The sequence below is a fragment of the Pelophylax lessonae genome, assembly GCF_965119305.1.
Source record: "Pelophylax lessonae genome assembly, chromosome: 5".
Lineage (NCBI taxonomy): Eukaryota > Metazoa > Chordata > Amphibia > Anura > Ranidae > Pelophylax > Pelophylax lessonae.
In genome coordinates, this window is record NC_138772.1 from 544,535,239 (window position 1) to 544,560,645 (window position 25,407).

General features: G+C 47.4%; 2 protein-coding genes across 8 annotated transcripts in view; both read right to left on the bottom strand.

The window, feature by feature from the left end:
• The window catches only part of PLEC (plectin), a 392,819-nt gene that overhangs the window by 206,714 nt on the left and 160,698 nt on the right, over window positions 1-25,407 (bottom strand). The window lies entirely within an intron of this gene.
• LOC309555654 (uncharacterized protein) lies at window positions 9,648-14,013 on the bottom strand (the record flags this gene model as incomplete). Its single annotated transcript, XM_082257687.1, has 1 exon — window positions 9,648-14,013. The coding sequence occupies exon 1, from the start codon at window positions 13,974-13,976 to the stop codon at window positions 9,648-9,650; it is 4,329 nt and encodes a 1,442-aa protein (XP_082113813.1). The 5' UTR covers window positions 13,977-14,013.

The following is a 25,407-nucleotide window of genomic DNA, read 5'->3' on the forward strand; positions in this document are numbered from 1 at the left end:
AATTACAGCGCCATGGATGGTGGCAGCGATACAGAAAGGAGAAGAATCCCTCAAAGTTCCTGTAGATGCAGAAGGCTCTTTGTACATGGCAAGACACTGACCATCACTGATCAGACGGGAACCTTGGAGAACCAGGGTGACTGGAGATGGAAAATTTTCATTGCGGTAAATCAGGGTGCCAATTTCTTTTCTCTTTTTAAGAAGTGATACCCCAAAAATGGGAAGTAGAACGTTTCCACTGCTCAGAAGGGCTGCACCATCCAATTTACAGGAGGGGACATTTCAATGATGACGCTTCATAATATGTGGCGGGCAATTCCATGTCAGGGTGGCATCAACAAAGCCCGGTCCGATCCCAAAGGGCCTCCCCACCAATAATAAAACGATAACCCGGATTGGTTTAGATCCAAATGCATAAGAAAATTGTTACATTTTATATAAAATTACTTTTTTCTGCCGTATGTACAGATGAGACTCACCGACATCGCCTATTACAGATTAATGGCCAGGCGGCTGAGGGCCCTTTGTCATAGCAGGGGCCGGGCAATCCAATATGACTAAACCTATCCCATCATTCTACCATGAACCCTCCCCCATTTAAACCATTGCTTGCACATTTTTGGCAATTTACCTACTAGCACTAACGCTCAAAAGAGGGAGTTCGCACCTTTCTGTTGTGGCCTTCACTTCTCTATCCCTTAATTGCTTAAGAAAAAAAAAAAAAAAACCCAACAACCCCCAGGAAAAAAAAATAAACAAGAACCACAAAAGAAAAAAAAAAAAAAAAAAAAAAAAAAAAAACACAACAGGGACAAAAAGAAAATAAAAGCACAAAGAAATACACAAAAAAAAAGAAAAAAAACATACACAGGGAAAAAAATAAAATAAAAAGCACAAAGAAATACACACACAAAATAAAAAAAAATAACAGGGAAAAAAAAAAAAAAAAAAGAAGAAAACAAAAATAAATGCAAAAAAAATACACAGAGAAAAATGAAAGAAAACACAAAGAAATACACAGAAAAAAAAATACACAAGGAAACATAGAAAAGAAAAGAAAAAAAATACACAGGGAAAAGAAAAAACACAAAGAGAAACACACAAAAAATACACAGAAAAATTAAAGAAAACACAAAGAAATACACAGAAAAAAAAATACACAAGGAAACATAGAAAAGAAAAAAAATACACAGGGAAAAGAAAAAACACAAAGAGAAACACACAAAAAATACACAGAAAAATTAAAGAAAACACAAAGAAATACACAAAAAAAAAAAAAAAAAAAAGAAAATACACAGGGAAAAGAAAAGAAAACACAAAAAGAAATACACAAAAAATACACAGAAAAATTTGAAAACACAAAGAAATACACAAAAAAAAAATACACAGGGAAAAAACAACAAACAAAAAGAAATACACAAAAAAGAAAAAAAAATACACAAGGAAAAAAGTAAAGAAAAACAAAAAGAAATACACAAAAAAGAAAAAAAATACACACAGAAAAAGAAGAAATACCCAGAAAAATACAAAGTAAAATTTAAAAAAAAAAAAAAAAAACGCAGATAAAAATACTATTTTTTTTTTTTCACATGCCCTGTTGTGCATCCTTGGCCCTAGATTCATTAATAGTGCCTGTCAGTGGAAGATTTAATGTGTTTGTGAACCTGAACTGTTCTTCACCTCCCTCAAAACAAAAACACCAGAGTTTAAAAACGCATAAATAAATAAAAAAAAAAAAAAAAAAAGATTCGTAAATCGCACATCTGCGTTTAAAAAAAATAAAATAAAAAAATTAATAAAAAAAAAAAAAAAAAAAGCTTCCAAATTCCCTGAAGAGAGCTCCGCTCAGTGTGACTAAGCTATGGAAATAGTTTACAAGCACTTGCCAGACCCCGAGGGGGGGAACCTGCTCCCCGATTTGGCTCCATCATTAATTGGTGAGTAATGGGGATCATTAATGGTTTTATTGAACTCTGCTGCCGCGCTCCTCCGTACACACCGCCGTCCTCTGGGACGCGTTCTGGGATTGCTATATGTACAGTATATACACGACGCAGCTGCCTACCTTGGCCCTGCAGGATCAGGTCATCGATGTAACACCAGCTGTCCTGCTCCATGGGGAGGAGTGTCAGCTCTTGGGCAGAGGCGGTGGTGGTGCTGATGGGGGTGCTGTGGACACATGGAAGTGTGAGGGATGGAAGGGAAGGCAGAGCGCGTCCTCCACCCTGTACAGCCTCCACCTCCCTCTGCTACAGGCTGCTGTCTGAGCACGTCCCGGGCACGCTGCCTGTTCCCACACATCACCCTACACAGCCCTATATGGGCTACGGCACTGCCGGGACCTATAGAGCGCCGAGTGCTCCGCTGCACCACCCTGACGTGTCATCTATAGCTTACCTACATGCTGCTCCTAAAGGGGGGCTCCTAATCCATTTTAAACACATATATAAAAAAGAGATCAGCTTCAAAAAAAATTAATAAAAAATGTTAAGGTGCAAAACAAAAAAAAATAAAAATAAAAAAAAAGGTCTGAGCAACTTGTATCATTCTAGATGTCCCCGGGAGCGGCCATATTTGTTCATTACACATGCAGGCTCTGCTTCCTACCTAGCGATGGCGCTTTATCACACCTTTACCTGGGACACACAACAGGGTGTGTTAAAAAAAAAAAAAAAAAAAAATGTATTTCTTTATCTTTTCTGTGTTTTTTTTTTTTTGTGTATTTCTGTTTTTTATTTTTTTCCCTGTGTGTTTTGTTTCTTTTTTTTTCTGTGTATTTCTTTTTGTGATTTATTTTTTTCCCCCTGTGTATTTCATTTTTTTTTTTTTTTCCCTGGTGTATTTCTTTTTTTTTGTTTATTTTATTTTTTCCTCCGTGGATTTCTTTGTGTTTTTTTTTTCTCTTTTTTTTCATCTGTGTATTTTTTTTTCCCATTTATTTTCTTTGCCCCCCCATGCATTTCTTTTTATTTTATTTTTTGGTCTATTTCTTTATTTTCTTTTTTCCTCCCGTGTATTTTTTTCTCTTTGTTTCACCTGTGTATTTTATTTATTTTTTCTATTTATTTTTATTTTTTTTCCCGGGTGCTTTTTATTTTCTTTTTTTTTTTTTTGGTCTATTTCTTTTTGTTTATTTTCTTCCCCCCCCCCCCCTCGTGTATTTTTTTTCTGTGTATTTCTTTTTGTGTTTTTTTTTTTTTCTTTTTTTTCACCTGTGTATTTTTTTTTATTTATTTTGTTTTTTTTTTTTTTTTTTACTGGTGCATTTCTTTTTATTTTCTTTTTTGGTTTGGTGTATTTCTTTTTATTTTCTTTTTCCCCCAATGTATTTTTTTTTTCACCTGTGTATTTTATTTATTTGTTTTCTTCTATTTATTTTCTTTTTTTTTTCCTGGTGCATTTCTTATTATTTTCTTTTTTTTTTGTTTGGTGTATTTCTTTTTGTTTATTTTCTTTTTTCCCCTAATATATTTTAATTTATTTGTTTTCTTCCATTTATTTTTTTTTTTTTTCCGGTGTATTTATTTTTGTTTATTTTCTTTTTTTTCTAATCTCACAGCAAGCAGACCAGAGTTCTACTGAAATAGAATAGACCCTCTGCAGTCTTCAATGAGGTTAAACATCCACAAGTCCCCCTGGTAAGCCGTGTGATCCTCACCCAGGCTCTAGGTCACATGATGGAGCCCAGAAGCGGCAGTTGTTGTTATCCCAGTAAAGGAGGGACTTTATTATAAGAAGATGATTTAGCAATGCTGCCCAGGGCTGTACTGGCAATTAGATCTCTGCTACTGAGATTAACCCCTTTGTTGGCAGTAATCCGATTTCAATTCGATGACAATCAACAAATCGGACCACCGGCCTCCCCTCAGTCTTGCACAGGTATACCGGCAGCTCTCCTGGACTGAAATGACTTCCTCCGATTTCACTGCACACTCGGAGCTTCTCACAATGTGCATTAGAAGCTGCAGCAAGTCAGATAGAGCCCCGCCTCATTTCCTGGCTGGAGGACGCCCAGCATCATCTAGCTCTTTCAGCCCCAGTCTGACTGTCCCTGGACCCCCTTTTCATTCATTGGATTTCAGTTTTAATCATGGAGGCTCAGGATCATCTGTGCATGCCATATACAGCCTGCCTAGGAACGCCCACCCATCAAGGCATTCTGATAGTAGCCAGCCCGCTGCTTACATCAGACCTGAGGGCTACAGAGGCCGGGTGCGGTGATGTTTTCAGGAAGATATGTACAGCACACTGCTGGCCCCTCCCACCAGCCATGATCTGCCTGCAGTACACAGAGATGCACAGAGACCCAGTGATTGTCACTTGGACTAAAATAAGATATGTAATTAAAATAAAGGTTTTTACTTTCAAAATGTCATTTGTATCTTGGGGAGGGCGGTGAGAGGGGGATGAGGGAGGGGGTGAGAAGGGAATGAGAGGGGAGAGAAGGGGAATGAGAGGGGAGAGAAGGGGAATGAGAGGGGAGAGAAGGGGAATGAGAGGGGTGAGAAGGGGAATGAGAGGGGTGAGAAGGGGAATGAGAGGGGTGAGAAGGGGAATGAGGGGGGTGAGAAGGGAACGAGGGGGGTGAGAAGGGAACGAGGGGGGTGAGAAGGGAACGAGGGGGGTGAGAAGGGAACGAGGGGGGTGAGAAGGGAACGAGGGGGGGGGGATGAAGGGAACGGGGGGGGGGGATGAAGGGAACGAGGGGGGGGGGGATGAAGGGAACGAGGGGGGGTGAAGGGAACAAGGGGGGTGAAGAGAACGAGAGGGTGAGGGGGGGGGGGGGGCTAGGGACAAATGATGCAGAATAAAGTATAACCTAAAGGCATATTGTATAGTTTTAAATAGCATGGAGGGGGATTAGACCCCCCGTCAGTTTGTATTGCTGTCTGTGCCCCCATTAGGGAGATTCTCCCTCTCGATTTGTCCTGTTTACCATTATCATTGAAAGTGAAAGTAAAAGAAAACCCCAAATTTTGGGTTGTCCCCAAAAAAAGTAATAGAGGGGGAAATCTTCCAATGGGGACACTAGTTCTGGTGAGCTGGGGGGAGGGGAAATCCCTTCATTTGCAGAGATCTCCTCTCATTTCGTGTTTTACCTTCACTTCCTGTTGCATGGCCAATCTCCCCAATGGGACACAGACGGAGGGGAAAAAAATCTGACCGGGGTGAACGCTTCCTTGCTCTATCCGAAACCAAAAAAAAAAAGTTTTGCCTTTAGCTCTACTTTAAGCTTCAGCTAAATGCCAGAATCCAGAGAGCTCCTCACATGTGTGCTGGAAGGGTCGGCGTTCCGATAAGGAATTTTCTCTAATCCTCCAGAGAGGAGTGGATCTGAGAGTGGAAGAAAGAATCATAGAAAGATTCTCATTTCTGTAAAGTAGTAGTAGAGAGCTGGAATAGACTCCCAGGGGGCGGGACAGGGAACCCTGCAGCCAATCAATATAAAGAGGCCGCCCCCCCCCCCTATTATAATTGAGCGGACAGTGCGGGGTCCACATTGGTCAGATTCTCTGGTCTTAGAACAATGGGGTACATACAGATCCATAAACTTTGACACAGTTAGAGGACATCTCTATATATTCCGCCCGCGAGGTGTCACCGGATCTCCACCCAGTAAAAGGTCACAGCTAAAGAGCACCTGTCACTCACAGCCTACAGCCATCCCAGAAACCTGAGCTAAGGAATGCAGCAATGTACAGGATGATACCTGAGACTGGAGGCTCCGGCCCCATGGTGCCTCGTGCCTCGGTGAGATCATCACTTGGAAGAAAGCCCACCAACTAGCCAAGCATTTTATGTCACAAGAAGTGTCACTGCTGAGGATTTCCCTATCCGCCAGAAGAGCACAAGGAGCCTCCCAGCCACGGTGGGACTACAAGTCCCAGCACATCAACTGATATCTATAAGGGCATGCTGGGGCTTGTAGTTCCTCAGATAACCTTAACCCATCACAGACTATACCAGGACTTCTAATTCCTCCCCTAGCTGGCATGGCCTTCTGGGTCTTGTAGTTCGACAGAAAGCACACTGGCTATTGCAGTCATCTAGCTGGTGTTCAGACATTACTGGTTATACTGGGACATGTAGTTCATCTGTCAATGGCTATGCTGGGACATGCAGTTCTCCCTACTGCTGGAAGGGCATACTGGGATATGTAGTTCCTCAAAAGATATTCTAAACCTTGTAAACCCTCAAATGGGAATGAGTTGTTGCTGGCTATGCTGGGACTGGTAGTTCACCTGACAGCCAGCAGGGCATACTGGGTGGGACTTGAAGTTGCTAATTTAGAAGGCATGCTGCAACTTGTAGCTCCCCCAGCCAGTGTTCAATCGTCAACGGCTATGCAGGAACATGGAGTTCCTCAGCTGAGGTTTGTCATAGGCTATGCTGGGATATGTAGTTCCCCCGCCCGCCGCAAGGGCATGCTAGGATTTGTAGTCTCTAAGTTAATAGCTATTCTGTAAAATGTAGTTACCCTCCAGCTAGAGGGCCCTATGCCAGTTCCAGGTAAGTAGATGGCACAGGGGCCCGGGAGCGGCACATTCCTGAGTAATGCCGACTGTGCAACTCACACAGCTTTGCACATAAGGAATGTCAGACACCTGCAGGGGTGGGAGAGAAGGCCAATGGGGGCACAGCTCACCCAAAGAGGAGGCTATTAGGATTGCGGGCCCTCAGGGTACGAGTCAAGAGCAGGTGGTGAAACACACAAAGGATTGGTCTAGTACTGAAAAGGCCGGCTGGGGACCTGTGGTCCCTCAAAAGGCCGGCTGGGGACCTGTGGTCCCTCAAAAGGCCGGCTGGGGACCTGTGGTCCCTCAAAAGGCCGGCTGGGGACCTGTGGTCCCTCAAAAGGCCGGCTGGGGACCTGTGGTCCCTCAAAAGGCCGGCTGGGGACCTGTGGTCCCTCAAAAGGCCGGCTGGGGACCTGTGGTCCCTCAAAAGGCCGGCTGGGGACCTGTGGTCCCTCAAAAGGCCGGCTGGGGACCTGTGGTCCCTCAAAAGGCCGGCTGGGGACCTGTGGTCCCTCAAAAGGCCGGCTGGGGACCTGTGGTCCCTCAAAAGGCCGGCTGGGGACCTGTGGTCCCTCAAAAGGCCGGCTGGGGAACCTGTGGTCCCTCAAAAGGCCGGCTGGGGGGGACCTGTGGTCCCTCAAAAGGCCGGCTGGGGGGGACCTGTGGTCCCTCAAAAGGCCGGCTGGGGGGGACCTGTGGTCCCTCAAAAGGCCGGCTGGGGGGGACCTGTGGTCCCTCAAAAGGCCGGCTGGGGGGGACCTGTGGTCCCTCAAAAGGCCGGCTGGGGGGGACCTGTGGTCCCTCAAAAGGCCGGCTGGGGGGGACCTGTGGGCCCTCAAAAGGCCGGCTGGGGGGGACCTGTGGGCCCTCAAAAGGCCGGCTGGGGGGGACCTGTGGGCCCTCAAAAGGCCGGCTGGGGGGGACCTGTGGGCCCTCAAAAGGCCGGCTGGGGGGACCTGTGGGCCCTCAAAAGGCCGGCTGGGGGGACCTGTGGGCCCTCAAAAGGCCGGCTGGAGGCACCTGTGGGCCCTCAAAAGGCTGGCTGGAGGCACCTGTGGGCCCTCAAAAGGCCGGCTGGGGGGACCTGTGGTCCCTCAATAGGCCGGCTGGGGACCTGTGGGCCCTCAATAGGCCGGCTGGAGGGACCTGTGGGCCCTCAAAAGGCCGGCTGGGGGGACCTGTGGTCCCTCAATAGGCCGGCTGGGGACCTGTGGGCCCTCAATAGGCCAGCTGGGGGACTTGTGGTCCCTCAAAAGGTCGGCTGGGGAATATAGTTCCCCAGCTGCTGTGCAACATACTGAATCCTCCTCTTGTTCTGCCCTAGTAAAGGCAGGAGAAAGCCCTGCCTGTAGGCCGGCAGCCGCCATGCCAGTGACTCATTCCACCCCAGGGACACGTCTTCCTATCACACTGCAAGCGGTGAGATCCATCATGTCAGCCCACATGCCAGGCGCTGAGCGGCGGTCTCATACTTGAGCAGCGAGTAATGTTTGGAGTCCCTCCAATTCCCTCCGTCACACCGCCTTCTGCTCTCCGTCACTGGTGGACACAAATCCTGGGGCCCCAGGTGCAATCTGAGCACCCACATACTGACACCATATCCGAACATTATTGGCCAGGTATAAACGTGCCATTGCTGAGGATTGAGGCACAGGATGACTCGCCGTACAAGTTTTCCAGCATGCTGAGCACATTTGTAGGTTATGGGCTGCTCAGTATTCTGACGCACTGCTATCGGCAATCACATCATACATGGCTTCAATGTATGTACAACTGCTGGGAGGCGGCTCCATATCTCTACTGCCCCTTTGCGAAAATTAGGCCCCTATCCAGCCATAGAGCAAAAACGTATCCATTCGAATTGCTCCACCTACCAGAATATTTCTAAGTTGCCTTATGACACCCACCCCCTGCGACAGTACATAGCCAGAGGGTGACAACATTATTCAGAGCCTACAGCCCTGTTCATTCCTAATTCACTAACCCAGCTCAACTCTAAGCTACCTCAACACCCACCCCCAGCAGCTCCTAGTGGCTGCAATAGGTTAATACACCAGCACTGTACAATGCAACAGACCCTGGTAGATCCTCCCACCATCAGCCTGATTTCTGCTGCTCAGGACGAAGGCGAGACCATTTAGGGTGGTTATACGTTTTGTACAGCAGAGAAGACGACTTCCATACGGAAGCATAATCGTTATAATCCAAACCCGTTATTTGGAGGAGATCTCAAGGGAGGCGTGGGGAGTCCAGAGGTTGGACATGACTTAGAATCTAAAGCAGCCATTGGAGGAGGTCTCAAGGGAGGCAAGGGGAGTCCAGAGGTTGGACATGACTTAGAATCGAAAGCAGCCATTGGAGGAGGTCTCAAGGGAGGCGTGGGGAGTCCAGAGGTTGGACATGACTTAGAATCTAAAGCGGCCATTGGAGGAGGTCTCAAGGGAGGCGTGGGGAGTCCAGAGGTTGGACATGACTTAGAATCTAAAGCGGCCATTGGAGGAGGTCTCAAGGCGTGGGGATTTTAGAAGATGGACCCCCCCATACAATTTCATAACAAAAAAAAGAGGCCACAACACCACTTCCACATTTACTGAGTGGGGAGAACCAATGACAGCTCTATATCAAAATGGAATCACAGCGGCTCTCCAGTTGGACAATAAACGTCCCTGCTAAGACAGCACACCCAAAAGGGCTATTTTACTTCTAGGTTCGGAAACTCATTTACTTCATAATTGTTTAACATCCACTAGACACTGAAATATAATTTTTGGGTGGAGCAGTCATTCGTACTCTCCCGAGTACCTTCAGTGGTCAGCTGCATGGATCTACCATACACCTACTGACCAATCACGCTTAGTAAATACTCTTATAAAAATGAAAAAATGGAGGTTAGTGTATGGTCTAGGCCAAGGGGTCTTCAAACTATGGCCCTCCAGTTGTTCAGGAACTACAATTTCCATCATGCCTAGTCATGTCTGTGAGTGTCAGAGTTTTACAATGTTTCATGGGATGTGTAGTTCAACAGCTGGAGGGCCGTAGTTTGAGGATCTCTGGTCTAGGCCATGGAAAAGAAACAATAGTGCTGGATCAAAGTGCAGAACCAAAATGACCGGGAATCAGGAAATACTTTTACTGATTAACTTTTATGAGAAGAGTACGATATCTGTACATACCTTCTTCTGGAGAAGATTCTGGATTCGTCACGTCCTCAGTTGTCTGCTCTGTGACCTCAGCCCAACTTCTTGTGTCTACATGGACAGTCTCTTTAACATCTTTGGATTGTGGAGGATTCTGGGTAAGGACTAAAGTTTGTGACACAGCATGGAGAACCTCGTCTTTGGCTTCTGGAGGATTCTGGGTAAGTACAACAGTTTTGGTTACCACTTGTAGAACCTCCTCCTTGGATTGAGAGAGATTCTGCATTGAAATAGTGTCGGACACAGCTTGGAGGACCTCCTCTTTGGATCCAGATGGAATCTGGGCATGAATGGTCTCTGATACACCTTGGAGGACTGGCTCTTTATTCTTGGTTTTTGATACATCTTCGAGAACTTCTGGAGGATTTGGAGAATGTAGAGCAGTTTCTGAAGGCTTTTTGGGGGCCTCCTCCTTCGGCACAGTCAGTGGGTCCTCTTCCTTGTCTTTCTGGTCAGGTTCGGAGGTCGGTTCCTTGGTCCCTCGTAATGGCTCAGTTTCTGGCACACAGATGCCCGCACCTGTATCTGCCAGTGTCTCCTGTTTAACTTCTTCTGGATGTGAATCTTGTGCATTAGGATGAGGTAAAGTCAATGAAACAGAAACACTCTGGAGATGACTCTGAATATGTAAGACTTTTGTTGACACGATGGACCTTTGTTCTGTGATAGTCTGACTTTCTGAAATTAAGACCATTTTTTCTTCCTTAGCCACTAGAGATTTTTGAGAAGGAGTAGCTACAGACACTTCCGGGTCATCCCTAATCTTGGTTTCAGAAGTGGACTTTTCATTAGTTTCTTCCAGTTTTACTTCTACCTCTTGTTCAGGTTCTAGAGGATGGGAAACCTCTAGACTTTTGCCTTGCTTGACCTCAGTGATTGGAGAGCTAACACTTTGGTCTACAGTGAAAGCATCCAGTATTATAGTCCTTATTTGCTTAGGACTAATTTCAGCTTTAGTCTGATCCTTTTCTTGGGTAGATTTCTCTTTTGCTGGCTGGGTGGCAGAGATCTCTGGGCTTTCCGTTTTTGTTGATTCTTCAATCATCTCCTTCCCTTTATCTTTTTTCTTGGACCCTTTTTTGCTCTCCTGATCTATGCTAGCTTGGAGGGTATTCTCCCCCTCTTTTTTTGCATGTTGGGTGGCAGAGAGCTCTGGGCCTTCTATTTTTTCTGATTCTACAGCCTTCTTCTTGGCCTTGTCACCCATACTTTTGGACCCCTTTTTGCTGTTATCCTGTCCTATTTCCTGGTCTAGGCTAGGTTGGAGGGTAACCGCCTTCTCCTCTTTCTTTGCGGCTTGGATGGCAAGGACCTCTGTACCTTCCATTTTTGCTGATTCTATATCCTCCTTCTTGGCCTGGTCATCCTTTCTCTTGGACCCTTTTTTGCTCTTCCCCTGAGCAACTACCTGGTCTACACTAGGCTGGAGGGTTCCCTGCCAAGACCCTTCTGTGCTGGTGAAGGAATCTTTGCTCTTCTTTTTGCCCTCTTGTATCTCTATTGTCTGTTCTGTCTTGCGGGTTACTACACTAGAGCTAGTCTGACTAAGTGTCACCTGTACAACGGTTTCCTCTCGTATAACCTTTTCTGCATTTTTCTCTATTTTCTCCTGTTTAGTTATTAGAGGTTCACTAGTCACCTTCACTGCAGTTGAAGCCTGGGTCACCTCTACTCGCGGCTCTTTCTTGAGCACTTCCGTCTTGGGCTCTTCCAGCTTGGCCTCACTCTTGGGCTTGGGCTCTTCCAGCTTGGCCTCACTCTTGGGCTTGGGCTCTTCCTTCTTGGCCTCACCCTTGGGCTTGGGCTCTTCCTTCTTGGCCTCACTCTTGGGCTTGGGCTCTTCCTTTTTGGCCTCACTCTTGGGCTTTTCCTTTTTGGCCTCACTCTTGGGCTTGAGCTCTTCCTTTTTGGCCTCACTCTTGGGCTCTTCCTTCTTGGCCTTGGCCTCACTCTTGGGCTCTTCCTTCTTGGCCTCACTCTTGGGCTCTTCCTTCTTGGCCTCACTCTTGGGCTCTTCCTTCTTGGCCTCACTCTTGGGCTTGGGCTCTTCCTTCTTGGCCTCACTCTTGGGCTCTTCCTTCTTGGCCTCACTCTTGGGCTTGGGCTCTTCCTTCTTGGCCTCACTCTTGGGCTCTTCCTGCTTGGCCTCACTCTTGGGCTTGGGCTCTTCCTTCTTGGCCTCACTCTTGGGCTTGGGCTCTTCCTTCTTGGCCTCACTCTTGGGCTCTTCCTTCTTGGCCTCACTCTTGGGCTTGGGCTCTTCCTTCTTGGCCTCACTCTTGGGCTTGGGCTCTTCCTTCTTGGCCTCACTCTTGGGCTTGGGCTCTTCCTTCTTGGCCTCACTCTTGGGCTTGGGCTCTTCCTTCTTGGTCTCACTCTTGGGCTTGGGCTCTTCCTTCTTGGTCTCACTCTTGGGCTTGGGCTCTTCCTTCTTGGTCTCACTCTTGGGCTCTTCCTTCTTGGCCTCACTCTTGGGCTTGGGCTCTTCCTTCTTTGTCTCACTCTTGGGCTCTTCCTTCTTGGCCTCACTCTTGGGCTCTTCCTTCTTGGCCTCACTCTTGGGCTTGGGCTCTTCCTTCTTGGCCTCACTCTTGGGCTTGGGCTCTTCCTTCTTGGCCTCACTCTTGGGCTTGGGCTCTTCCTTCTTGGCCTCACTCTTGGGCTCTTCCTTCTTAACCTCACTATTGGGCTTGGGTTCTTCCTTCCTAACCTCACTCTTGGGCTGAAGATTTAATTCAGAACTTAGCTTCTTTTGTTTTTCTGATGTTTTTTCCTGGGCCTGCTTCTGTTCCTTCTGACCTTTGACCTCTAGCTGGATATCTGCTTTTGCCTCAGTGATCCCAGGTGCAGCTTTTGAAGTCACTGGACCTGGAATTTCAGAAATCTCTCTCTCATTTTTTTTCTTTTTGTTTTTTCGCTTATTCCCTTGACCCTGTGACTCCGCAGCCTCTGGGTTTGAAGCTTCTTGAGCTTCAGTTAATTGTACATCTATATGGTCCACCTTTTGAATATCATTTTTCTGCTTCTCCTCCTGCTTAGCGTCTACTTTTACTGACTCAACAAGAGAGGCCATTATGCTTGAGGCCTGCACAGCCTCAACTACCTCTGTGCTTATTTTTTTCTTTTCTTTTTGCTTTTTTGATTGCCCCTCGTTTTTGTCCTGCTTGGGTTCCTGTTCCAAAATCTTTTGAACTTTTGATATCTCTTTGACCTCCATGTGGCTGGTGATCTCTAGTGTTTTATGAGTGCTGACTGAAGTCATATTTGTTAAGGGGGCTACATGGTTCACAAGTGATTTTTCTACTATTAGGTTTCTTGCCTCCTCCCGGGTTTGTAACAGCCTGGCTTCTGGTTTATTTCCTGCATATTGTAGCTGTGAGGTTGAGGTGACACTATTTATAATGATCTCAGACTCCCTTGCTCGATTCTCCTCCCTCCTCTCCTCCGGTCTCTCATGAATGGAGGCGATGGGACTCAGGGCTGTCAGAAAGTCAGCATGTGCTCTCACTGCCTGCTTGCTGGTCGCCTCCGGCTTCCTAAACTCTTGTGTGTCTACCAGTCTCTTCTCGGCTATCCTCCTCTCTGTGATCTCTAATGCTGTCCTCTCAGAGCTCTTTCTACCCTCACCCCACTTTTGACTTTCCCTACTGCTCCCCCATTTCTCTCCACCATTCAGAACATGAAAAGCATGACTAGGGTAACTTGTTTCCCCCTTCTGCTCATCCCTGTCCGCCCATCTCTGCCACCCACCTTCCTGCCAGCTGTTCTCAACCACGTGGGGAGCGGTGGAGCCATGTGTGCCTTTCTGCTCTCTCTGGATCACAGTCTGCTCTCTTCTCCGGTACTCTTGCCTCTCCACGTCGCCCTGGGGCTTTGGGACGTAGGATGTAGGTCCTCGGACGGACTGGACGTTTGCAGCAGGTGTCCTCCTGGGTGCACCTGGGGGAGGCACAGGACGCCTCACTCTCTGGAGAGAAGCTGGCACAATCTCAGGAGGGAGATGAAGATACTGGCGCAGGTAAGCGATGCCTTCATTAGTGAGGTACCAGTAGCAATGCCTCCATACGAAAGTTTCCCGAACTAACCCACGAGACTTCAGCGATCCCATGGCTTTGGTCACCTGTAGGTTGGTGACGCCGGGCACCTCAGCGTGGCGGCTCTGCGGCCTTTCGTCATTTGTCGCCACCATGACTCCATCTCTGAAAAGGATTTCATAGATCGCCCGCAGGCGATCCCGCGGCATCAGCATCCCGGCCACCATCTTGGCTGATGAGGCTCAAAAACACAAAGTGCAGCTTAAAAAAATCCAGCAGCAAAAATAAGTAAAAAGGAATTGATCCCGAGCAATAAATAAAAAGGGCTTAAAAAAACCCTGGAGCCGCGCAAAAAATAAACTAATCTGATCCCCCTGAATGGCTGTGTGACAGGGAGAAGCGGCAGCTCCGCTCTACAATCTCTGCAGAGCCTAAAAATGAGCAGCAAGAAAAGTTTTTTCCTCCTCCCTGAGTTTCTGCTCTCCCCCCCTCCTCAGCTGCCTTTGGAGAGGACTCCACCTCCAGGGTGTCAGAGAGACTGGACAGAGAAGAGAGACAGCACAGAGAGAACAGAGACTGCACAGAGCGTGAGACAGGCGCACCCAACCATGGCTGGGGACTCCACCTTCTGCTCATTCCTAGACCAGGAACCCAACTGGGTCCTCCATCAATTAATCTCACTCTGGTTAAACATTGCTGAGCAGTTTAACAACCACTTACAGGAACTAATATAACTAATTCAAACAACAGGAAACTGGATACAATGTAACAATTCATATAACCAAAAAAAAGGACCTGGCTACTTGAGCGTTGGCCGAGCGTGCATGTCTAAAAAGGGCAAGCACTTGACCCACCCAAGGCAATTCCAACCAATTGGGCCGGTAGAGCAACCAAAGACATTACAGATCTCGAAAAAGTATCTGTTATTCATAAAAGATTGCAGCAACGACGGCACGATCCACACATCAGGCAACATCAGCCCTTCCCATTGTCAGCAGCACATCCAATCGATGTACAGATTTCTATTGTGAGATAAAATTGCAGTTATACATCTTTAAGACGCAGCGGGAGGGGCTGGATAATCTAATTTGTAAATTATGAATATCTTTACAGCATGAAGCAGTTAGTATGAAAGGTTTCTTTTTATCATCGGTATTTTGATGTCGCTTCAATCGCGCCTGTCTATAATTGGTTCCAAGTTTTTTTTTCTTCTTTTGTCGCTCCACCCAAAACTGAGGTTTCATTGTTTGGTGGCTGCTGGAGAGTCATCACTGTCTCTCTCTGGGAGTTTATTGGCTTATTTTAATCTCTGCTCCACCCATAGACGTTGCGGCCATTCTTAGGGGGGTCCCACCATCCCCAATTCATTTTTAGATTACGGAGAACTGGAAGGGCTTCAATAAACCAATGGGCGTGCAGGAACACCTAAAAAGACTCAGGTGGGCGGGAACAAAAGTAGTACGTAGGGCGTGGAGATTTTGCCAACTAGACTCCACCTATAATTAGCACTTTTGGCTAGACTTAGTTTAAAGACCGTTACCAGTGGCTAAACTCCATACAATTCCAGCAGTCACAGATAAGTCTTATCAGATTTCCAGGGTTACACCTATGCATGATAGGCCCCCGTAGCAAATCAATTGCCCCCATAGCAAATCAATTAAGGGCCCCCTCCACTTTTGTAACCTCCAGCTCCTCCACCCATACAGAATGATAATCAATTTTGTGGAGATTCTATAGGGGGTCCCAGACCATATACATATCCACTTTGCCTAAAGCTATAGCTGCCTATAAAAATCCTATTCAAACCAAGCAGCTTTGGGCCCCATAGGAGCTGCACAGTCTGCTCCACCCATAGACGTTGCGGCCATTCTTAGGGGGTCCCACCATCCCCAATTCATTTTTAGATTACAGAGAACTGGAAGGGCTACAATAAACCAATGGGCGTGCAGGAACACCTAAAAAGACTCAGGTGGGCGGGAACAAAAAAAAGTACTATGTAGGGCGTGGAGATTTCGCCAGCTAGACTCCACCTATAATTAGCACTTTTGGCTAGACTTAATTTAAGACCGTTACCAGTGGCTAAACTCCATACAGTTCCAGCAGTCACAGATAAGTCTTATCAGATTTACAGGGTTACACCTATGCATGATGGGCCCCCATAGAAAATCAATTGCCCCCATAGCAAATCAATTAAGGGCCCCCTCCACTTTTGTAACCTCCAGCTCCTCCACCCATACAGAAGGATAATCAATTTCTTGGAGATTCTATAGGGGGTCCCTGACCATATACATATTCACTTTGCCTAAAGCTATAGCTGCCTATAAAAATCCTATTCAAGCCAGACAGCTTTGGGCCCCATAGGAGCTGCACAGTCTGCTCCACCCATAGACGTTGCGGCCATTCTTAGGGGGTCCCACCATCCCCAATTCATTTTTAGATTACGGAGAACTGGAAGGGCTTCAATAAACCAATGGGCGTGCAGGAACACCAAAAAAAAAAAAAAAAACTCAGGTGGATGGGAACAAAAGTATTAAGAAGAGCGTGGAGATTGCGCCAGCTAGACTCCACCTATAATTAGCACTTTTGGCTAGACTTAATTTAAGACCGTTACCAGTGGCTAAACTCCATACAGTTCCAGCAGTCACAGATAAGTTATCAGGTTTCCAGGGTTACACCTATGCATGATGGGCCCCAGTAGCAAGTCAATTAAGGGGCCCCCTCCACTTTTGTAACCTCCAGCTCCTCCACCCATACAGAATGATAATCAAATCAATTTTGTGGAGATTCTATAAGGGGTGCCAGGATATATACAGATACACTTTGCCTAAAGCTATAGCTGCCTATAAAAATCCCATTCAAGCCAGAGAGCTCTGGGCCCCATAGGAGCTGCACAGTGGGCTCTATTGTTCCACCATTAGGACTTTGAGCTCCTGTGTGTAGTTAAGACCAGATCCGTCTCCCGGCAAAGGTGGCCACAGGGGAAGCCCGGCACGAGGGAGTTTATTTTAAACTGGCCACTTCCTAAGAAAGCCCAAACTCAGCAGCTGCTTAGAACCCTCAGCGGGCGTCCTTCACTCCTGGGGGAGGGGGGGGTCACATCAACACAAATAGTTAACATGACAGCTCTGTCATACGACCAGATATTTATATATATAACCATATATTCCTAGACGGCAAGAAGGTGGCGGAGAAATAATACCACAGCAGCTGTGTTCATGTGTCACACACAAATGTCACTCTCACCCGACATGGAGGACGCAAAGTGCGAGCTCCGCAGGCAAGGCAGTTATCGGAGAGCCCTGGTAGCCATGACCGTGAATCTTTTTTTTTTTTTTTTTTTTTTTTTTTTTTTTTAATGGCAACTTTCATCAGCGGAAGCCTCACACAAGCTGGGACACGACTCAGGGATAATGGTTAAATATCAAAAGCTAATTTCCCCAGCTCTCTGACGCAAGAGGCGGAGTTTGTTATGACTTTATAAAATCATAATTTTAATATCTTTAAAGAGCACAAATAGCAAGCCGCGGACACTGCAGGGAAAATCACATACTGGCGAAGAATAATGTGGTCACCTCAGATTACCATACATCTCAGGAATGATGCCACACCCTTAGCAAGGTTTATAAACCTTTCAACAGATTTGTACAATGGAAAAAACAGCATTTCTGTGAAAATTTCCCAGCATGCTGGCAACTTTTTCTAACAATGTCAGTCTTTAGAACAGAAACAGCTCTTGGTGTCAAAATGGAGCTGGTGGCCACAGGCTACACGCCAATATTTGCAAAATCACAGGGATTTTTCAATGTCAACATTGAGACATTAGTTAACTAAAAAAAGGTTATTTTTATTGTACAAAATAGATTGTTAAAATGTCCCAAACATAACTAAAAAAGTTACATAAGACACACATAGCCTAGGTCAATCTCTTTCAACCAGGGTTCTATGGAACCCTAGGGTCCTTCTAGCGGTTGCTAGAGGTTCCTTGTGCAATTCATAGTTTCTCGCTCTCATAACCATACCATTACATTGGCATACACTGCTACTGTATGAGGAGCGTTCTTCCCACCGAGCACCAACCTAAGAGCCATTCTTCCCACCCAGCACCAACCTAAGAACCATTCTTCCCACCCAGCACCAACCCAAAAGCCATTCTTCCCACCCAGCACCAACCCAAGAGCCATTCTTCCCACCGAACACCAACCTAAGGGCCAATCTTCCCACCGAGCACCAACCTAAATGCCGATCTTCCCACCGAGCACCAACCTAAGGGCCGATCTTCCCACCGAGCACCAACCTAAGGGCCATTCTTCCCACCGAGCACCAACCTAAGGGCCATTCTTCCCACTGAGCACCGACCTAAGGGCCATTCTTCCCACCGACCACCGACCTAAGGGTCGTTCTTCCCACCGAGCACCAACCCAAGAGCCATTCTTCCCACGAGCACCAACCTAAGGACCATTCTTCCCACCGAGCACCAACCTAAGGACCATTCTTCCTACCGAGCACCAACCTAAGGACCATTCTTCCCACCGAGCACCGACCTAAGGGTCATTCTTCCCACCGAGCACAAACCTAAGGGCCGTTCTTCCCACCGAGCACCAACCTAAGGACCATTCTTCCCACCGAGCACCAACCTAAGGGCCATTCTTCCCACCGAGCACCAACCTAAGGGCCATTCTTCCCACCGAGCACCAACCTAAGGGCCATTCTTCCCACCGAGCACCGACCTAAGGGCCATTCTTCCCACCGACCTAAGGGTCGTTCTTCCCACCGAGCACCAACCCAAGAGCCATTCTTCCCACGAGCACCAACCTAAGGGCCATTCTTCCCACCGAGCACCAACCTAAGGGCCATTCTTCCCACCGAGCACCGACCTAAGGACCATTCTTCCCACCGAGCACCAACCTAAGGACCATTCTTCCCACCGAGCACAAACCTAAGGGCCGTTCTTCCCACCGAGCACAAACCTAAGGGCCGTTCTTCCCACCGAGCACCAACCTAAGGACCATTCTTCCCACCGAGCACCAACCTAAGGGCCATTCTTCCCACCGAGCACCAACCTAAGGGCCATTCTTCCCACCGAGCACCAACCTAAGGACCATTCTTCCCACCGAGCACCAACCTAAGGGCCATTCTTCCCACCGACTACCAACCTAAGAGCCATTCTTCCCATGACCACCAATGTATGAACTATTCTTCCCACCAACCACCATGCTAAAAAAAAAAAAAAAAAAAAAAAAAAAAAAAGGTACTGTGAGATGTAGCTATTGTAATTTACTAGAAGGGGTTCCCCGAATCCTGAAAGTTTTTACAGGGTTCCTCCATGTTAAAATGAGTTGAGAAAGGCTGGCCTAGGCTTTCAACAGGTTAGTTGTCATATACTGTATTATCACCTAGTAACTTGTTTATAAAAGTCTACAAACTCTACAAGATGGGATGGTCATTCAGCCTCAGTTAATCCAAAGTTCAATAAAACGAGTAGAGATTGGAGGCACAAGGACCAGCCCATCTTGTACAGTTTGTAACATATAAATGGTTTACAAGGTGTTATTATATAACTGATGCAGCAAGAGCCTAGACAGCATTTGCATTACATATCAAGACTTCTCCAAGACAGAAAAACAATTTTTAGGTCCAAATTTATCACCATCGTCTTCTTAAACAGTATTAGATTCCATCAGGGCTGTCTTTAACACAGGGCAAAAGGGGCAGCTGCCCTGGGCCCAGTCATTGTTGGGGGGTCCAAAGCAGCTGCCCCTTGAGCCTGCACTGCCTGCAAATAGGTATTAAGTGGATTTTGGAAGGCCAAAGAAAATATTTGCCCAGGGTCCAATCAATATTTAAGATGGCCTTGGATTACATAATATTGAACACTGCCAGACTACTAGCGTGCAGGTTTAATAACTGCAGTCTCATCACTTTTACCTATGTGATGGTTGCCATAGCTGAATTCCCAGACAGGAAAGGGTTAAATGGAGATACCTGACTATGGAGGAGAAAGGCAGGTGGTGTGTGAAGGCAGAGTGAATGAAGCAGGCTGTGCACATGCTTAACTAAAGCCACAAAACACGTTTCAGAAGATAAAAAAGGTTTTTGAGTCATTAGGACTTAATAAGATGGGTTATAAATACCCTCACCTTTTATCGTCATTCCCCACCCAGCTCTCCAGCTTTAATCAAAATTTTTCTGACTGCTTTGATCCCATCACGCCAGCTACACATCTCCCCAGGTCTCGTCACTCTATATCTCAACGGAGCAATGTCTACAAACCCAACTTCCGTCATTCCATCTCCTCACCTCTCATCACCCCTTTCCTCATCTCCCCAACTCCAAGCTCAACCTGCAGTCACCTTCCATCACTCCATCCTTCAGCTCCAAAATCCCAAATCTTCATCTACAGCTACCCACTTCCCAATATCCCATCTCCCAATGGGGCAATAACCAACCAAACTTCATCTTTCCATTTCCTAGCCTATCACAGCCCTATCCTTCAACTCCCCAACCCCTCCATCTTCATCTACAGTTCTCATCAAGCCATTTCCCAATGGAGAAATGTCTAGAAACCCAACTTCTGTCGTTCCATCACCTCATTCTTAACCTCCAACTACACACTTCCCATAATCTCATCTCCCAATGGGGCAATGACCATCAACTAAACTTCATCATTCCATTTCCTCGCCTATCACAGCCCTATCCTTCAACTCCCCAACCCCAATCCCTCAATCTTCATCTACAGTTCTCATCAAACCATTTCCCAATGGAGAAATGTCTAGAAACACAACTTCTGTCGTTCCATCACCTCATCCTTAACCTACAGCCACACACTTCCCATCATCTCATCCCCTAATGGGACAATGACCATCAACCCAATTTCCATCATTCCATTTCCACACCTATGATTCTTCAACACCATCTACAGTTCCCGAAGTTCCTATTATTCAAATTCCGCAACTCCTAACCGTCACCTTCCATCACCCCCATTTCACAGATCTCCAACCCCCTTCTTCCTAAATCAAGGCCCCCCCCCCCCCCCCCCCAGTTCCTTTCAATACATCCCTAGGCTCCCTTATTCCTAATGTTCAATCTTTAGCTTCCCTGACACTGTCTTCAGGCTTTCCAGTTTCTACTGCCCTATTGGCCAAATCCTTGCCCCCAAGCTCCCAGTCAGCTTATTTTCATCCACAGATTCCCAGTTCCCATCACCCCGTTTCCAACTCCTAGTGCTCAGTCTACTAGCTTACTCATGTCCCATCACCCCATCCCGCAACTCCCTTCACTTCATTTGTGGCATCTCAACGACTGTTGGCCATCACCTGTTCTTTGGGTTCCCATAGCTCATCTGAGACGCCTAGCCTCCACTGTGGAAAATAGATAAAAACAGAAGGTGCACTGGCCAAGTGCATTATCCAACATATATTTATTAATTTTCAATAAATCAGAACTACTCACAAAATGTAGGTAGTAAACTCACTCATCAGGCCACTGCAAGTGGCTACAAATTTCCCAACACCTCTAGCTCAAGGAGGACCTCACCAGGGTCCCTGCCGTCTGATGCGTTTCAAAGTAACCCCTTATTCAGAGCCGTTTAGGGGTTTGTACCATCAGACCATTGTGCAAGAGAATATCATTGCGGTTGTCCTAGCGCCCACTGCCTGATGTTTCAGCTCCCATTTCTTCACCACCTTAACTCTTTTGCCTAACCCACACTACCACCAGTGACCCCTTCTTTCCAGATCACTAACTCCCAACAGCCCAACTTGTACCTTCATGATTCAATTCAAATGTCAGACTATTTACCCTGCTATCCAGGTCTCCTCAACACTATCTCTCCAAGCTTCACCCAGACTATGGCCACGGTAGAGTTTCTGCCAGCAGTTGGTGCACAACTAGAATTTGGAAGGCCGGTAAAGCCTACTCAATTTTGGAAGTGATTGCAAACCGTAGAACACATGTGTCAAACACGCAGGCCATATCCAGCCCTCCAGGTCATTTCATGTGTCCCTCACACCTTTCCTGAAGCTGCAGCACTCCCCTCACCTCCACCCCCCCCATCTCAGCAGTCGGCAGCAGGGGATGACAGAACTCCTCCTTCAGATCCTGCTCCTCTGTGCAGCCGCAGCACCACCTCATCACCTCCCCTGGTCTCAGCATTCAGGAGACTCCAGTCCTCCTCCAGACCAGTGCACTGCTTCCCAGCTCTGCCCCACTGTGATATAAGGAAAGGTGGGGGGCCCTTGACTTCTGATGGTGGGGGGGGGGGCTCTTGGCATCTGATGTAGGGGGAGGTGGTGCTCTGGACATCTAGTATTACAGATTCAACCGGCCCTTTGAGGGCAACCATAATGCTGATGTGGCCCACGACCCCTGCCCTAGAAGATTATCCCATCTAAAATATATCGATCTGCTTGGTTCGGCTCATCAAGGTAAAGAACTAAGTTTTTGGCTGCTCGATAACAGACTATTGACTACCAGTTCTTCGGTCTTCCTAGTGATGATCACATCTTTATATCTCAGGCCTGGCAAGCCATCATAGGTGTGCGCAGCCTATTGCATGCCTATTGCTGCCACAGGGGGGAGGCCCAGGTGGTGGGAGACAGTTGATTGGGAGCATATTACATTAAACCCTTAATACGAGAGTAATGTGCTTCTAAAGCTGAACCTAGCCTTTCCTTTAATACAGGAGTGTCCAAACTATGGCCCTCCAGCTGTTCAGGAACTAAAATTCCCATCATGCCTAGTTATGTCTGTGAATGTCGGAGATTTATAATGCCTCATGGGACGTGTAGTTCCGCAACAGCTGGAGGGCCGTAGTTTGGACACCCCTGCGTTAATATAATGGGGGCATTTACACTGGCCGCTGGCACCCAAACCACCCACATGGTGCCCCCCCCATGGATAATGCTAATGCACGTGGGGTGATTAGGGTGTGCCCAGGCACCCACGGCACACGCCTATGCAAGCCATAGACAACGTCTGCCATTAAACCAATTCAAGAATAGAAAAACAGACATGGGTAAGTTGGGTGTACCTGTTTAGACAAGCCTACTGTGGGCCTCCAGACCTCATTGTTGGCCTCCAAGCCTCAGTGTCATGGCATGTGTAGTAGATCAGTGGGTAATATTCAATTATCAAAGCAAAGCTAAGACTTTGTTCAAATTATACAGAAGTCAGGAACCAGTCAGCCCTACGGACAAGTCACCAGGCTCTGGCCAAACCAAATGACCACCTGCAGTCTCTAAAGATGTGAAACACTCCCAATACAGACCAGGTGATCTTTACCAAGACCTCCAGAATTACGGATTTCTCAGAACAGCAATGTGGGTTGAAGCTTAAAGCTCCCTTAGGACAGCAAGCAGCATTGTTTGTGTGCTTAGGGAGATCCTAGCAAACATATCTAACATTTTCCCATCATACACAGTGCAGATCATACAAGAATAGACAGGTTGGGGATGGGGAGGGTGACACGCACTGTGGACTGGTAGAAGGTCCATCATACAGTGGGGTCACCCTATACGACCGTACCATACAGCACGAGACCGATTTATCCCTGCACATAAATACCCTTTAGTTTGTGACAGCGGCAGCTGGGGCCGTGATATGTCGCCCTCGGCTCGTCATGTGTAAATATATATACAGAAGCGGGTGAGAAGCAGGATGTGTGGCAGTGTCAGAATCCTGCTGGGTTTATACGGCTCCCGGCACGTGTCCTGGCATGGGGACCAGATGGAGGGCGGCCAAGCTAATACCGACGACCACTGCCAATACCTGCCAATAATAATGACCACCCCCCCCCCACCTGCAGGACCATAAACACCGATACACAGGAGATGGAGGGCCAGGAGACAAATTCTCTTCTAACCTATGGGGGGGGGGGGGGCAGACCCTGTGGTCACTGGGCACCCTCCCCATCCATTTCATATAGATGTCACCAGCCCGGATAAACCGGCACTATGGAGACATCACAGCCAGGACAAGCCTAAGGGCCCATTCACCCTTCGGCAAATGTGCTTACGAGAGTCGTTAACATGGAGACCTTCTGCAGATCGCAACTGCAGTGCGTGTTGAACGCAGTGCGGGAAACGCGTATGGAACGTGATCTTTTTTTTAGACCTTCAGCGTTGAATAAAATAGTCTCCAGTGACCTTAAGGAAGCCTGACACAGGAATCTAAAGTAATGGCACAGGTGGCTGTTCCTTCAGAGCGCATGTGCCACTGACGTCACTGCCTGCATGTACAGTACACAGAATCTGGCTCAGCTCTGTATAGGAACCAATCAGGTTTTAGGCCCAGTTCACACTGATGCAACATATGCTCTGCCCCGACTTTGGGAACACATGTTGTATGACATGTATAAATCAATAGTGTCGTATTGGAGCCGTCTTAACTGGTCCGACACAAGTTGGTTCGACTTTGAAAAAGGTTCCTGCGCTACTTTGGTCCGACTTCAGCCCATTCAATATCATTGAAGTCGGATTATCATCTTAACTGTTCCGACCTGTGGCATGCGACTTGTGCTCTGAGGGTCTTGAAGGTGTATCCCTCAGGAAAATAAAAAACGGCGTGGGGCCCAAGATCCATACCAGACCCCTATCCGAGCATGCAGCGCGGGAGGTTATGAAAGAGGGTGATATGGAAGGGGGTGGGGGGTAGCGAGAGCCCCCTACCCAAAAGCACCCCCCCCCAGCCATGATGATAGGGACAAGGGCCTCTTCCCAACAACCCTGGATGGTGGTTGTCTGCGGGCAGGGGGCTTACCAGAACCTGGAAGCCCCCTTTAACAAGGGGGCCTCCAGATTCCACACCACCCCCCTATGTGAATGAGCATGGGGTAAATTTTATCCCTACCCATTCACCAAAAAAGTGTAAAAAAATAAATAAAAACAAACCGTGCATAGGTTAAGTCCTTTATTAAAGTAGCTCCAACGTATCTTCTCTTGCCGGTTCTTCTCTCTTCCCTGTCTTCTTCCTCCGGTTCTTCTCTTCCGCTGTCTTCTTCCTCTTCCGGTTCTCGTCTCCCTCCGCCGGTTCTTCTCCTTCCGCTAAGGTCTTCTTTCAATGCTAGCTCCTGCTGTTGTTCGCTCCGGAGTGCCATTATATAGCCATGAGGAGTGGCCACCCATTGAGGTCATCCGGAGACCCCGCCTCTATGAGGCATGCCCTGGGCCTTGACATCACAAGGGGGCAGGATCTCCAGATGATGACCCCCATACTCATTCACATGGATGGGGGCCAGATCAGGGGTCCCCTGGGGGCTTCCAAGGTTCCAATAAGGCCCGTGCCTGCAGACCCCCACAACCACCGCCAAGGGTTGTCGGGAAGAGGCTCTTGTCCTCATTAACATGGAGGCTATGAGCTTTGGGGTGGGGGGGCACAGCAAAGCAACAACCCCCCACCCATGTTGAGGGTACGCCGTTTGGTATGGTTCAGGAGGGGGGGGCGTTCACTCCCTCCCCCCTTTTCTAGCCTGCATGCTCAGATAAGGGTCTGGTATGGATTTTCAGGGGGACCCCATGCCGTTTTTTTCTATTTTGGCATGGGGGTTCCCCTTAAAATCCATACCAGACCCAAAAGGGCCTGGTATTGTCGGAATAAAGTCGGTCCCGTTCATTGAAGTCGCATGGAAGTGGAACAAAGTCATAGGGCAAAGCCGGATCAGGA